The sequence below is a fragment of the Syzygium oleosum genome, unplaced genomic scaffold (assembly GCF_021117445.2).
Source record: "Syzygium oleosum isolate NSW1041296 unplaced genomic scaffold, Sole_v2.1 Sole_v2.57, whole genome shotgun sequence".
NCBI lineage: Eukaryota > Viridiplantae > Streptophyta > Magnoliopsida > Myrtales > Myrtaceae > Syzygium > Syzygium oleosum.
Window position 1 is genome coordinate 1,320,355 of NW_026607541.1, and position 14,503 is coordinate 1,334,857.

At 42.7% G+C, this 14,503-nt stretch overlaps 2 protein-coding genes and 1 pseudogene across 2 annotated transcripts; all 3 read left to right on the forward strand.

The window, feature by feature from the left end:
• Positions 1-2,065: 2,065 nt before the first annotated feature.
• Positions 2,066-2,828, forward strand: LOC130136988 (uncharacterized; annotated as a pseudogene).
• A 2,749-nt stretch (positions 2,829-5,577) lies between these two features.
• Positions 5,578-7,588, forward strand: LOC130136997 (stress enhanced protein 2, chloroplastic-like). The gene is made up of 2 exons (XM_056307677.1): positions 5,578-6,008; positions 6,932-7,588. The coding sequence occupies exons 1-2, from the start codon at positions 5,679-5,681 to the stop codon at positions 7,199-7,201; spliced, it is 600 nt and encodes a 199-aa protein (XP_056163652.1). The 5' UTR covers positions 5,578-5,678; the 3' UTR covers positions 7,202-7,588.
• Positions 7,589-11,163: 3,575 nt separating this feature from the next.
• LOC130136998 (uncharacterized) lies at positions 11,164-12,299 on the forward strand. The gene is made up of 2 exons (XM_056307680.1): positions 11,164-11,565; positions 11,882-12,299. The coding sequence occupies exons 1-2, from the start codon at positions 11,189-11,191 to the stop codon at positions 11,952-11,954; spliced, it is 450 nt and encodes a 149-aa protein (XP_056163655.1). The 5' UTR covers positions 11,164-11,188; the 3' UTR covers positions 11,955-12,299.
• The last annotated feature ends 2,204 nt before the right edge of the window (positions 12,300-14,503 follow it).

The window sequence follows — 14,503 nt, forward strand, 5'->3', positions numbered from 1 at the left end:
TTTTCTTGTTGTGATTCTCACTTCTTGAAGTTGAATGGCTCTGCATATGGATTTGCTCTGATTGTTTGTAAATTTGAAACCCTAATGTCGATTTGCTCTACTTCGAGTTGTCGTGCACATCTTGTATAAGTAAATTAGTTGATGTAAAAAAAAAGGTGAGAGTCGTTATCGGTCCTGACGATTGATTTTGACGAGGGAAGCATCGAGCATGTGCTGGATTTCAGTAGGTGAACTTGGGAGGGACGTCGACGATGCAGCACAACTTGCTTCATTGTGATGGAAATGCAAGACCTTGTGTCATGGTTCATTGGAGAGATTAAGTAAACAAGCTTAACAAACTCAGTGCAGAGAAGTGCTAATTATAGGTTACTAATATAGCTCAAGCTCTTCATAGACAGAACAGACATTTGTTGACATGTTTAGAAACCTACTTTCCAGATTGATTCTCTTTATAGATGATTGAAGGATCCGGGTAGTGAGGAATCTATTTTAGTCAATACCTTTTGGCCATGAGGTCTTCTGCAACTTCGTTAACTTGAACTACTCACTGCATATTAGACCCTTCTGAGATCTACTTGTGCTCTTGACTTGTTCATCATGACCAAGGGAATTTGTGTAAAAACGAACTATATATATTTTTAGGTCTTCTCTTTCTGTTTGGTTTCCACTTACTTTGCATGGTACATATTCACTCCTTGGTTATAGCTGAGTTCACATGCACTCCCACGACACATAAATATGTGCTCCTAATTGTTTCTCTATCCATGCAATGTATTCATGAATATGTTTGTATTTGGTTCGACACTTTTTTAACATCTTTACACATATGGTTATCATGAACTCTTATGATGCTCAACTAGTAAAGGTTAAATGGTATCCTAGAAAGAGGCATTCATCGCAAAGTGGACCGACTCTTTAACCAACTTGTATGTCGGTTTGTTGGTAGAAGAGGTCAAAAAGGGAAATCGCACCGCTCTACTTACAACAAAGCAAGGTGGACTAACATACGGACCGAATTCAAAAAAACGGTCAGGACTCCAATATAATCAAGTGCAGTTGAAGAACAAGGTAAACAAATTGAGAAAATAATGTGGTAGTTTTAAGAAACTTCTTTCACAATCCGAATATGGCTAGAATAATGTAAACAAAACAGTTGTTGTCAATGATCCAAGTATATGGGAACATCACGTCAAGGGATCATTTGACCTTTGGTCATTTTGCGATCACTATACATGTACATGGCTAGAGGTTTCATTGTCTTGCTGATATATGTCATCATTGTGAAAACTGCAGGATAATAGTGAGTGGACAAAATTCAAGAATGATGGGTTTCCTCAGTATTCCGACTACTGGGGAGCATGCAACAGGAAATGCCAAAGATTTGATGGTGTAGGACGAAGGTGACACTAGTGGTGGTGATGCAGACGGTGGTCAAGAGGGAGTCTTTACATTCGACCAAACTACTGCTCCAGTTCATGACAAGCACAAGTTGAATAGGACTCAAAATACTAAGAGGAGAAGATAGAGTCACTCATTTGTTATTGGTAGCACCTATAAAAGTTCTACAAGATTTGATCAAAATTAGGGCAAGTCAATATGTCGCTGGCTTTTTTACCTCACAGGTCGTATCACCACCTGTAGACTCCTTCTTTGTATCTGCTGTGATTGGAGTCCTAGTTAGCATGCCTGAGTTAGAGCAGAATCTTTACAACAAAGCAGTGGAACGAGCCTACGTTAGTGCCATATGGAGGGAGGCTTTTATCACATCCTTAGCTTAAAGGAGAAATGGATTTCTCCAATCTCCTTAGTAGATATTGAGAAATGTATTGTGGATTGCGTAAGGTTTCATTGATTGTATGACTTATGTTGTTGATTGTTATATGGTTTTTAAATATATTGATGTTGAGACTCTTGCATTTGTGTGGGGGGTTGGGTACAATGGATTGCGTGAGATTTTTATATTTGGTTTATTTCACTCTATGACTTATGTTATTGGTTGTTATTGGGTATTTCTTTTCAAATATATATATTAATGTTCTTGTATTTGTGTAATAGCATAGGTACTATGGAAGGGGGACAAAATAGTGTATCTAATGGGCAGGTAGCACAAATTGAACAGGTTTTGGATGACATTGATATTGACGTAATGATAGTATGGTTGAGCATTGTTGTGTTGGACATGTCTATGCATACGAAAGAACCTATTAGGAATAGTAAATTGTCAAGACCCAAATGGATAATAGAGATTGTTTATGGACATTCAGATATGATATATGAAGCCTTCAGGTTGGAGAGACATGTTTTTCTGAACCTATGTGGTTTAATGACGGCAAGAGGTTGGTTGAAAGATAGTTGATATATAAGGGTAGATAAATAAGTTGGGATCTTCTTATTTTTGGTTGGTCACAAAAACTCCAATAGAGATTTATGTGAGAGATTCCAACATTCGGGAGAAACAATAAGCATGTATTTCAATATAGTGTTGAAAACAGTTATCAAACTGTCAAAAGAGGTATCAAACCACCTTACTTTGATGTTGTCCCAAAGGAGATTCTTATGGATCCTAACCATAAACGCTACTTCAATGTATGATTTTCATATTGATTTTACACAATTAAATACATGTAGTTGATAATCTTGTGTAACACTAGACTTTTATGAAATCACAAGGCTGCGTAGGTGCTATTGATGGCACCCACATTGATGCTTCCATCCCTATGTTCCAGCAGATCCCATTTAGAGGCAGGAAAGGAAGTACCACCTAGAATGTGATGTGTGCTTGTTCGTTTGATATGAAATTTACTTTTGTGTATGTTGGGTGGGAATAATCTGCCAATGATTGTCGGGTGCTTTTAGCAGCACTCGGGGCTCCTCGATTGCAATTTTCTTAACCATCGCTCGGTATTTTCGTTGTCTATAAGAAATAATTTTCTTTATAATTGTATAGGGGTTGCATATCATAACAAATTTAAGTATACCTTCTTATAAACAAATACTATATGGTAGATTATGGTTATGCATCACTTCCTGAATTTTTAACTTCGTTTAAATGTAAACGGTATTATTTGAATGATTATAGGGGTAGAGGGAGACGGCCCAAAACAGCAAAAGAATTGTTCAACCATAGGCACTCTTCACTCAAGAATGTCATTGAGAGGTTATTTGGAGCATTAAAGAATCGCTTCTTCATTTTTAGACACATGCCTCCATTTTCAATTTGAAAGCAAGCACTTATTGTAATTACATGTTATGCTCTCCATAATTACATTTGTGAGGAAGGGAAGATGGATAAAAAATTTTCCTTATATGGAGATCCAGAGTACCCATTGGACCTACACAAGTGGAGGTTGTAGATGATACATCACTTGAGGAGGTAGCTAAGATAAACATGATTAGGAAAAATATTACAAATAAAATGGTAAGGGATCACAATATGCATGAGATTTCATGACTTTGCATTTCCGACTTTTGTAATGTGTTTGTAAACTATTATGAATACATTTCTTTTAATCGTATTAAGGTCATCTAATTCTATATTTATGATTTTATTTGTTAGGCCATACCATTCTCATAATGACCCCATTATGGTATTTTTTTTAAACTTAAAAATCACGAGTTTAGGAATGTTGAAGTTATTAAAAAATACCAAAGAAGTTGTCTTCTTCAAAAACTTTCAAAAGATAATCATATGAGAAAATTGGAAATAGAAATTTTTGTGTTTCAGGAATATAAATTTTGTACTGTTACCAAATGTATTTATGTTTTTTTCTATTTTAGGAATAGAAATTTTGTTCAATTACCAAACGCATTTCGTGGTATTAACCCTATTTGTTTTTAGGGTTAATACCACGAAAAACCCTAGACTAGTACACTTGTGACACATTTACCCCAAACTATTTTTTTGACCAATAAAACCCCAACCAAGTATACTCTGTGACAATTTTACCACTCGAACTATTTTTTTGATCACAAAAAACCCGTAAATCGTACACTGTAACAATTTTACCGAACTTACCAAAAAAATCGGCCAAATCAGAAGGTATGTGACAATTTTACCACACGAATTAAAATTTTAATATTATTTTTTCGAATTTTTTATTTATTTTTTTATTCTTTTCTTTTCTTTTTTTATTTCATCTTCAAACTCGGTTTCGCCGGTCGCGGTCGGCGACTGCCAGCAGGTGGAAGCCGGCGAGGCGCCCCGCCGTGCGTCGAGGCCGAGGGCCGTCTCGCCCCGCCCAGGGCAAGGGCGATCCTCGCCGACTCGGGCGAGGGCGGCACTCGCCCGGACGCGGCCGAGGGTCGCCTCGCCCGATCTCGGCGAGGCGACCTCTCCTGCGTCCGCTAGGGGCCGCCTCGCCCGGAAATCGGCGAGGGTCGCCCTCCTGGCGGCGAGAGGACTGCCTCGCTCGACGCAGGCGGGGGTCGCCCTCGCGGATCCGGCGAGGGCGAGGCCGCCGGACGCCGGGCGAGGGCACCTGGCCAAACCGCGAGGGTCGCCCTCGTCGGATCCGGGCGAGGCGCTCGCCTCGACGCGGTGAGGGCGGCCCTTGCCCAGACCGGCGAGGCGCCGCCTCGCCCAATCTGGTGGTCGCCTCGCCGGATCTGGGCGAGGCGCCTCACCGGCCTTCCAGCCTCTGGCCGTCGCAGCCGGACCGCGACCGCCCGTAGATTGAAGGTGAAGGAAAAAAAAAGAAAAGAAAAAAATTCAAAAAAATAATATTAAAAATTAGTTCGGGGTAAAATTGTCACATGTGTACCAGTTTAGGGTTTTTTGTGATATGTTTGGGGTAAAATTGTCACAGGTGTACCAATTTGGGGTTTTTTATGATCAAAAAAATAGTTTGGGGTAAATGTGTCACAAGTGTACCAGTTTAGGATTTTTCGTGGTATTAACCCTTGTTTTTACCATGTGTTATATGGTTGGATTTGGGTTAGATCAAGGTTTTGTTGGATATGAATCATTTAAATTACTTAATAAATAAATGAGTCGAACCCATTTATGACCCATCCAAACCACCCATTTTGCCACCTCTGTATACAGATAAAAGTGTTTATTTAGACAAATATGAGCGGAAACAAGATAAACCTTGCCCAAAAAATAATCCCTAGACAAATCCAATCCACCAAGCGTAGTCTGTATAAGACGCACGTGTGATCCACGCCAGTAGTTGTTCTAATTACCGAAACAATGTCCCGTCTTTGTCCACACGTTCTTGCTCTGACCGGAGGAAAACTATTAGCTGCATCCAAACTCTAATGCATATCATCCGTCGAATTTTATGAGCCCCACGCGAAATCCACCGGATCCGACGGATCTTGCGCACCGGCCGACCAAACCGGTGCGCATGCGACAACTTTCCCGTCACGAGCGCCCGCACGAAAAGCAATTAGCCTTTTCACGATGGAAACGTAAGGCCGCCGTAGCCAACCGCTCCCCACCACGTTATCGTACGAGCCACCCCCCTTCCCACAACCACGTTAACGAACCATCCTCCGCCGCGTCGTCGCCGGGACCCACCGCCACGTCACCCACTCCGGACCTCTCGCGCATAAACGACAGACGTGTCATTCCAGAATACCACGAAGATTCCAAAGCACGCCCTTCTTGACTTGACGCCACCCCGAAACGGAACGCGAACCCAAGATTCCTGGAACCCACCCGCGCTTCAGCACCCATGGCGACGGCGGCGCGTGCAGTGCACTGCCGGCTGCCGGCAGCGAAGCAGGAGGTGGCGAGGAGGGAGCCGGCCGGCCCGGTCCAGGTCTCGGTGCAGAGGCCGAAGCAGGCGGTGCCCGACGGCGGCAACGGGAAGATCCTGCTGCAGCCTCGGCTGTGCAACTTGAGGTCCTACGGCTCTGATCCGGTGGGGATCATCAAGAGCAAGAGGGTGGCCGACGGCGGCGGCGGCGATGCGGTGTCGCCCTTCTTCGAGACGCTGTCGGAGTACATCGAGAGCTCCAAGAAGAGCCAGGACGTCGAGATTATCTCTGGTCGCTTAGCCATGGTCAGTGTTTGTGTGATCTCCATTTTTCTTACTTTTCTTCTCTTTTAAAGAAACCAACTTGCTTGATGTGACTGCTCTTGGTACGAGTTTCAGTTCAACAACAGTTCTTCTGAATGTATATATCTGTATATACGCCTAGACATGTTGTGTGGGAGCAACTCAATTTGATTGTTCTGCTTTATTGAAGAGAAAAATCCATGGTTATGCTTTGGAATCACATGAGATGGAGGTCTCTGTCTCTGTTTATCCTCATTATTGATAGATGTTTCGTCTTCTGTACCTCTACTTTACTGTAGCAGAAGATATTTTCATTGGCAAGGTGAATACTACAAGTTGGATTCTTCATACAACTAGGATATACAACTTCAGATTCTAACCGTTTATCCGGATTGTACTCATGTTTTAACTGATTTGGGAGTTTACATGTACCTAAGGTGGACTTACTTGTGCCGAAGCAGTTGACTTGATCTGATAAGTAGCAGTATTTGAAACTGAGCTTGTTAGGGTTGGTGGGTTGTCTGCAAATTCTTGGATGTTGATACAGGGAGTTGTTTGTCAGTTCTTCAGTCGGAAGTTATATGAATGAGTCATTTAAGGCCAAATTTTACAGATTTTGTTTTGGGGTTGGAGAGTGCCCAAGTACACAGAAGCTTGGAGCTGCTCATCCTAGAAAGTTACAAATTTTTCAAAAGTTGAAAGGTTAAATGCGAATTAAGTATCGAAATCTTCGGTTACCGATGTCCCGATTATATTGCTTGTACAGGGTGCTCTGTCTAGACAAGGGTATATCATTTTCGTGTCAAAACAGTGATTGCCTTGTCTCGTGTTGTGCTGATCTGCTTCCCCATAATTTGCTCATTGACTGATATGAATCGGGAAGTACATAATCTGACCTTATGAATTTGGATGTTATTGTCAACCAGATTGTCTTCGCAGCGACAGTGGCGGAGGAGGCGGTGACTGGAAACTCCCTGTTCAGGAAGATGGATGTCCAAGGAATCGCTGAAGCAGCAGGGGTGTGCTTCGGAGCTGTCGCCTGCGCCGCGTTCTTTGCTTGGTTCTCCAGTGCCCGAACCAGAGTAGGCCGCATCTTCTCTCTCAGTTGCAACACACTGATCGACTCCCTCATCGACCAAATCGTTGATGGGCTGTTCTACGAAAGTGAGCTCAGTGATTGGTCAGACGATATCTGAAGCAAGGATTGGACAACGCAGGATCATGCGGCACGCTATTTGAGGTTTCCGGGATTCCTCGTAGCCCTTCTCTTGTGTGTGAAAATTGTAGTTGCTATATATACCAAGAAAGTTGAAAAGAACTGCGAGAATGAGAAGTCGAGCTAGGGATTGGGCATATGGTATAATTCGCTGCAAGTAATGATATTGGCATGCAAAGGAACAAAGTTTCGAGGCGGAATTCGATGCCGTCGCAAAAGAGCTGATACTGCAATCTGATATAGTTGGGTTGGGGTGTAATATAAGATGTGATTAGGTGATTAGATATGTAAACAGCATAATTTGCTCTTGAGTGTTAAAAATGGAGGTTATAGTACACTTGCTAGTGATTTCGATGTTGATTGGCAAGTCGAGGATTGGCATAATCTCTTTCGACGTTTTTTCTTTTCAAGTACTAGCTGTGAAGGGTACTTAGCTTTTGCTCTCGAAACACCACTCTGCAATGGAGGTCTTTTACACGCATGGCCCAACCATGTCAAGAAACTCAAGGAAATATTCTCCGGTCGGAGATGGAGCAAAGCATAGCTCTACGGCCCGACGACTCTTCTCGCTAACTCTGCGGTTCACGAATGGGATCGGGATTATTATAGGGACAGACACGACGGCGAATCGAGCCGGAAATGATTGAATCTGCCATGGAAAGGTGTTCCTGTCTTCCATCCGGCAAGTTCATTGTGAACTTAATCCACATTGATTGAATGTGCTTGGAACTTATTCTGCAATTAGTCATAGGTAGCATATTCGAGAGCGTCGAGACCCAAGGTTTGTGTTCCGCCTCACAGGATTTAAAGAACTCCAGCTCCAAGAGTATCGGGGCCTCATGTTTATGCTCCGTTCAATAGTATTTTGAGGTGCCTGCGTGTGCCATGGTGTATTGGAAAACTCAAGCTCCGAGAACGTCGAGACTTGTAGTTTGTGCTCCGACCACATGATTTTGAAGAAACTCGAGCTCCGAGAGTATCGAGACCCGAGGTTTATGCTCCGTTCCTTAGTATTCTAATCACCTATATGCTCGGTGGTAAATTGTGACAGCCCAGGCGGCGGTGCATGAGGAGGAGGGATGGCAGTGCGTCTGCGCCTTGGTCCTCGGATGTGCGCAAGGAAGGGAGGAGAGCCTCTCTTGTCGCACATCGCCTAGGGGAGAGTCATGGACTGGCTTTATCTATGTAACGAGTTTTAAAGCCGTGAGGGTTGGTGGGCTTAAAGCGAACAATATTACACAGTCAGGTGGTATCAGAGTAGGACCCCCTCCAGTAGGCTTGTGGTTTGGGGACGAACCACTCGGAAGCTGGTGGGCTTGTAACAACCCAGTCCGACAAGGGCGGGGAGTGGTCACCGGGGCCAGAGGGTCTGGACAAGGAGCGGCTCCTGGCAAGCTTCTAGGATGGCAAATGGGGCGGGAATGAACAGAAGCGTACCTTGAACATGAAGAGAGAGATTCACGGAATATATATGTGAAAAACCCGGAATTAACTCACGGAGGCGCCTTTTGACGTAACAGCAAGCTTTGCTTTGGAATTCCAAAGTTAAGCGAGCGAAGCAAGCAATGCTTTGGAATTCCAAAGTTAAGTGAGCGAACCCAAGCCAAAGCACTACTAGGATGGGTGACCTCCTAGGGAAAATTCTTGCTTGTATGCCAAAGGACAAAACCATGAGGTTTGGTATGGGACGGGCCAAAGCGGACAATACCTCGAGTGAGTTAAATCCAGAACGTCACATTATGGTATCAGAGCCGACTCCCGATCGCGTGTGGGGCCACAACAAGGACGCTGTACTCCTAAGGGGTGGAGAGTGTGATGGCTCAGGCGGCGGTGCACGAGGAGGAGAGATGGTGATGTGTCTACGCCTCAGTCTTCAGATGTGCGCAGAGAAGGGAGGGGAGCCTCTCTTGTTCCACATCGCCTAGGGGGGAGTCATGGGCTGACTTTTTCTGTGTAACGCGATTTAAAGTCGTGAGGGTCAGTAGGCCCAAAGCAAACAATATTACACAATGTAGACTCGAGGCATTACATAAATAGAAAATAGCATTTGGAATACTAGCAATTCGTCTCCTCATCTCTAAATGGTGTAAACATGCCCTATATCAACCAAAGCAACTCCTTGGGCAAAACAAATGTTGATAGAAATATGAGTTAATACCACGAAAAATCCTAAATTGATACATATGTGACAAATTTATCCAAAACTTATTTTTTGACCATAAAAAACCCCAAGCTGGTATACATGTAACAAATTTACCCTTGTTTAGTTTTCGTTAAATTTTACCGTTGAATTTCTGAGTTGGATGACACGTGGTAGTTGATAGATATACTAGTTTGGAGTTTTACTTTCCGTTTATCACATGTGTATCATTTTGTGGTTTTTCATGGTATTAATCCAATTTAACAGAAACTAACGGATAATAAATTTGTCACAAATATACCAATTTTTTGTGGTCAAATAATTAGTTTATAGTAAATTTATCACAGATATACTGGTTCGGAGTTTTTCATGATAAAAAAATTAGTTTGACGTAAATTTGTTACATATATATCAGTTTGGGGTTTGTCGTTACATTAACTCTAGAAATATCACGTCAAATTCGCAGGAAACCGCATCTTACACTAATCAAATATTAGCACAAAAAACTTCATTACTCCGATAGGATGCGGTGTTTAAATAAAAAGGGTGGATGCTAAAAGATGTATATTTGAAAATAGAGGATGGAAAATGTTAGTGAGATGAAAACATTGGATGTTTTTCAGTAATTTTAAGTAATATTCCAGTGTGATAATTGCGAAAGCCATCCTTATCTTTGTTCTCCATATCAAATTCACTCCTCACATTTCAAAACTTAAATTTTGCATCTCCCCAACCTAAAAAACACACCTGCATTTGCCTCGTGCGCACCCAAGATCTACACCGAAACCCGTCTCTTACTCTCTTTTCTGGCGTTTTCTATCTTCTTACGTACAATAGCATATAGCGCGCAACGACACTCGGATGTCAACAACGACACCTGGCCACTCGCGCCGTCCACGTACCTCTCCTTGCATGCTTGTTTCTATTTTGAAAAAAATGACATAAACAGTTTTTTAACTTTGATCCGATACATAATATGATCTCTGAATTTTTAATTTATTTAATGTAATCATTGAACTTTAACCTAATGTGTAATATGGTTCATGAACTTTTAATTTAACTTTTGATATATGTTTAATTTATTCCTTGAACCATATGAAAATATTTTAATGTAGTCCTTTAATTACTTCAAATTTAGGGATTACTTTGAACATTTTCATATAATTTAGGGATTAATTTGAATATGTACCAAAAGTTGAGAGACCACATTGAACAATTAAAATTTTAGGGACCATATTGAACATTATGCTAAAATTTAGGAACTGCATTGAACAAATTAAAAGTTTAGGGATAACATTGCACATTAAACCAAAATTCATAGACTGTTCGCGTCATTATCCTTTCTATCTATAGCGAGATCGCTCTAGTCATGCCATTGCGAGCCACGTGAGCTCAGCTTGGGCCAACGGTTCAAGGTCGTCAGGCCATGCCCTGCAGCAGAGCTTCAACCATGGCGACCATCAACCTCGATATGGCCTTGAGCTCGGCAGCAATCGGGGTTGTCCTCAAATTTGCGAGTGTGGAGATAATTCGAAAAATAATATGGCAATTTGATGAATTATGCGTGAGCGCGTGATCCGACATAAAACTTATTATAAAAAAATTGAGGATAAATTATAAATAATTTGCAATTTCTAACTTTGGAAGACGTGCCCACGTTGGAGACAACTTTCGAAACAATCAATCTCCGCCACGAGCCGCGGCGCCGCACTCCCTCACGTGCTTCCCGGCGCCGTCCGTCGCACTCCCTCTTCTCCTCCTCCTCCTCCTCTTCTTCTTCCTTCTTCCTTCCACCACTTTCTCTCTCTCTCTCTCTACTTTACTTCCATGGCGATCTCCACCTCTCTCTCCTCCTCCTCCTCCTCCTCCTCCTCCTCCCTCGCTCACACTCTACGCGGCTCCTCCTCATCCCCCTCCATGTGCGCGGCCTCGCCGACCTTCGCCCGCGACCCGCGGCCACCGGCCTGGGGCCGGGCCCTCCGGAAGTGGCGCGCCGCTCCCCGCGAGGGGGCGCCGCCGTCGGCGAGGACTTGCCGGCCGACTACGGCGAGCGGTTCCCCGAGGCCGACCCGGGCGAGCGGAGGCGCGCCGGGGTTCTCCTCCACCCGACGTCGTTCCGGGGCCCGTACGGGATTGGGGACCTCGGCGAGGAGGCGTTCCGCTTCCTGGACTGGCTGCACGCCTCCGGTTGCTCCGTCTGGCAGGTTGGTGTGGACCGAGCTTTGCGTTTTGTGTCGGTGAGGCTGAGGAATTCAGCTCATGATTCTATGTTTTGTAACTTTGGCAATCCTAGGTTGGTATGAGCATTAAAATTTACTTGCTTTGTGACTGCATGTGGGTTTTCTTTGCTAGAATTGACCGGGGCATAGGCTAGATGTTCTGTTACAGTCTTTACTATGTTTTTACTGTCTTCTATGTCTTTCAGGACTGATCTTGTGGAATTTTTCAATCAGTACTGTTTGTCTGAAATATTCTATTGGTGTTAAATCCAAATGGTTTCGTTTCTTTTGCACTTTTCAGGTTCTCCCTCTCGTCCCCCCTGCGAGGAAACCTTATGAAGGGGGGGTCTCCTTATTCTGGCCAGGTGACATAACTTCCTTTCGCTATTGTTTTGTTAGTCGTGCGATTTCTTTCTTTTCGTTGTTTGAATAACTTTGTGAATTGGCCTTTCTGAGAGAGAGTTTATGCCGCAAGCAGTCAGCAACGGACAGTTTACTGTCCCTTGCTGAGTGGTTGTTATATTGTGGGAATGATGATTGGCCTTTGACTCTTTAATTCAGTTTGCATGATTAGCTTTTGTCATAGTGGAATTTGAAAACTTACACCAACAGGACTTCATCCTTATAAAAACTGAATTGAGCCCCACCGGGCATGCAGTCCTGTGGATGCATTTAAGGAGAGTTCCATTGTGGTTGACAGGATGCTAATTGTGGTAACACACTCCCTGATATCTCTAGAGGAGCTTGTAAAAGAGGGTTTGCTAGTGAAGGATGAGCTTCCAGATGCAATGTAAGAAACTATATGTTGGTGTAAGGAGCAAACATAGTGAGGTCCTTATGGTTGTAGGTGTCTTGCTTACAAATTGTTACCTATTTGCAGCGATGCTGACAGTGTGAACTATTCAATTGTTGCTGAGTTGAAGGATCCTTTGATAGCAAAGGTAATTACATAAATCATCTAGAGCCATCTCTTATATACCTGTTAACTTGCATCACATTTAAGAATATCTGGGTATAGTGTAACTTTTATGCCTTTGCTCACCGTTTCCTCTAATTTGTCTTTTATGCATGCACTGTCATGATAAGTCGAAGTCAATAGGACTTTCTGCCCATCATATGTTTGTAGTTTAAATGTTACTTTTATTGCCTTCTTCCCTAAAAAGAAGTAGTGCACTTAACATCATGGATGTCCACCCTATTAGTTTAGTGACCAGTGTAATAAAATTCTTTCTTAGGTACTTGCAACAAGATTAAAAATGTGTTATCGGTAATGTGGTGGGTCCTCAAATCCCTTATTTTTGAAGGAGACAAATTCTAGATGCAGCTTTGGTTTGCAAATAAATTAGTGTATTCTAGCTTAGGGCGAAGAAGAAAGGTGTTTTTGCAATCTTGATATGGAGAAGGATTATGACCATGTTTTGCAGGATTGCCTTTTGTTTGTTTTGAAGAAAGATGGGCTTGGGGAGATGTGGTGCAATTGGATAAAACCATGTATTTCATTCCTAAAGATTTTCCTGTTCTAGTTAATGGTTGCTTAACCGGTTGTTTTAAATCTTCTCGGGTCATAGACAAGGTGACCCTTTATCCCCCTAGATGTTTATCCTGGTGATGGAGGTACTTAGCAAAATGCAGCGGAAACTATCTGAGTTGGGGTTGGTTTTTTGGCTTTAAGTGGACAGTTGTAGGATGGAAATGACTTTTCTATGTCATCTTGCAGAAGATATCATCATTGTCTGTGAAGATGATGTTCAGCAGTTGCTTTATTAGAGAAGTGTACTATTGGGTTTTGTGGGAATTTCGTGCTTAACATCAATCTAAGTAAAAGCAAGCATATTTGACAAGGTGAAGGAATGAACGACACTTTGTCATCTTTGGTTGTCCATTGTCAGCCAGGTTCTTCTCAATCACCTACTTTGGTCTCCATTCGCGCTACTTTCAAGAGAAATCGTATGTTGGAGCTGTTTGAGAACTTGAGAAGAAATTGTTTGGTGGAAAAGATCTTCCTGTCCAAAGTGGGGGCTTACTCTTATTGAAAGTACTCACTTCAACCTTCCTATTTATCACGCCTCCTTTTCCCATCCCTCTTGGTAGCTAAAAGGTTAAGCCATTCAAATAATTTTTTTTTGTGGGTTAAGGCACTTGTGAGATTTGGTGGGACCACCGTCAACCTGTTCCAAAAACTTAAGTTTGTTGGATGGAAGGCGTGATTTAATATTTAATTACTCTATCATTCACCCTCACGCTTAGTTTGGTCTTTTGGTCTAGTATTAAGCATGGACATATTTAACCGGAGAGACAAATGGGGCCTCGAAAGATTTAGAACTCGTGACCTCAAAACTTTGATACCCGTGAGATTTGGTGGGGCCAATTCATCGCCAACCGTGTTCCAAAAAGCTTAAGTTGTTAGATGAAGGCGTGGTTTAATATTTAATTACTCCTAACAAGACCAAGGAGGTTTGCAAGTTCCATTTGGTGAATTGAAAGCAATCAAGCAACCTTTTTGTTGCAGTGGAGTAGCCATTAAGTTCTCTTGTTATTCGATTAGGCTCTTTCTAACAAATGCCTTCGGCGCTTCCCCGTCGAAAAATGGACATCTCGTGGGTATAAAGTAGTGGTTGCAAATTTTGGTCTTGAAAAGGCAGTTTGGATCGCTAAGGTTGGGGGGAGCTTCATGCACCGGTGTATGAGGGATGGTTGGAGAGGATTAAAGCGAGTTCCTTATTCCTACTTCACTTAGAGTAGGTAAAGGAAATCAGGCACAGTTTTGGTCTGACGTTTGGGCATGGGGACGGTGCATTGAAAAGATCAGTTCCCAAATCTGCTGATATTGCCAGGGCAAGGAGGCATTGGTAGCGGATTGTTATCATTCAAACAAAGGTATGATCATTTCGGATATTGAGTCTCTTGAGGCAAGCCCAAGATT

Excerpts from the sequence above, each read along its gene's own strand:
- LOC130136997 (XM_056307677.1), top strand. The coding sequence starts at position 5,679 with ATGGCGACGGCGGCGCGTGCAGTGCACTGCCGGCTGCCGGCAGCGAAG. Across the intron at positions 6,009-6,931 it reads TCTCTGGTCGCTTAGCCATG|ATTGTCTTCGCAGCGACAGT; the intron begins GTCAGTGTTTGT and ends ATTGTCAACCAG.
- LOC130136998 (XM_056307680.1), top strand. The coding sequence starts at position 11,189 with ATGGCGATCTCCACCTCTCTCTCCTCCTCCTCCTCCTCCTCCTCCTCC. Across the intron at positions 11,566-11,881 it reads CCGGTTGCTCCGTCTGGCAG|GTTCTCCCTCTCGTCCCCCC; the intron begins GTTGGTGTGGAC and ends TGCACTTTTCAG.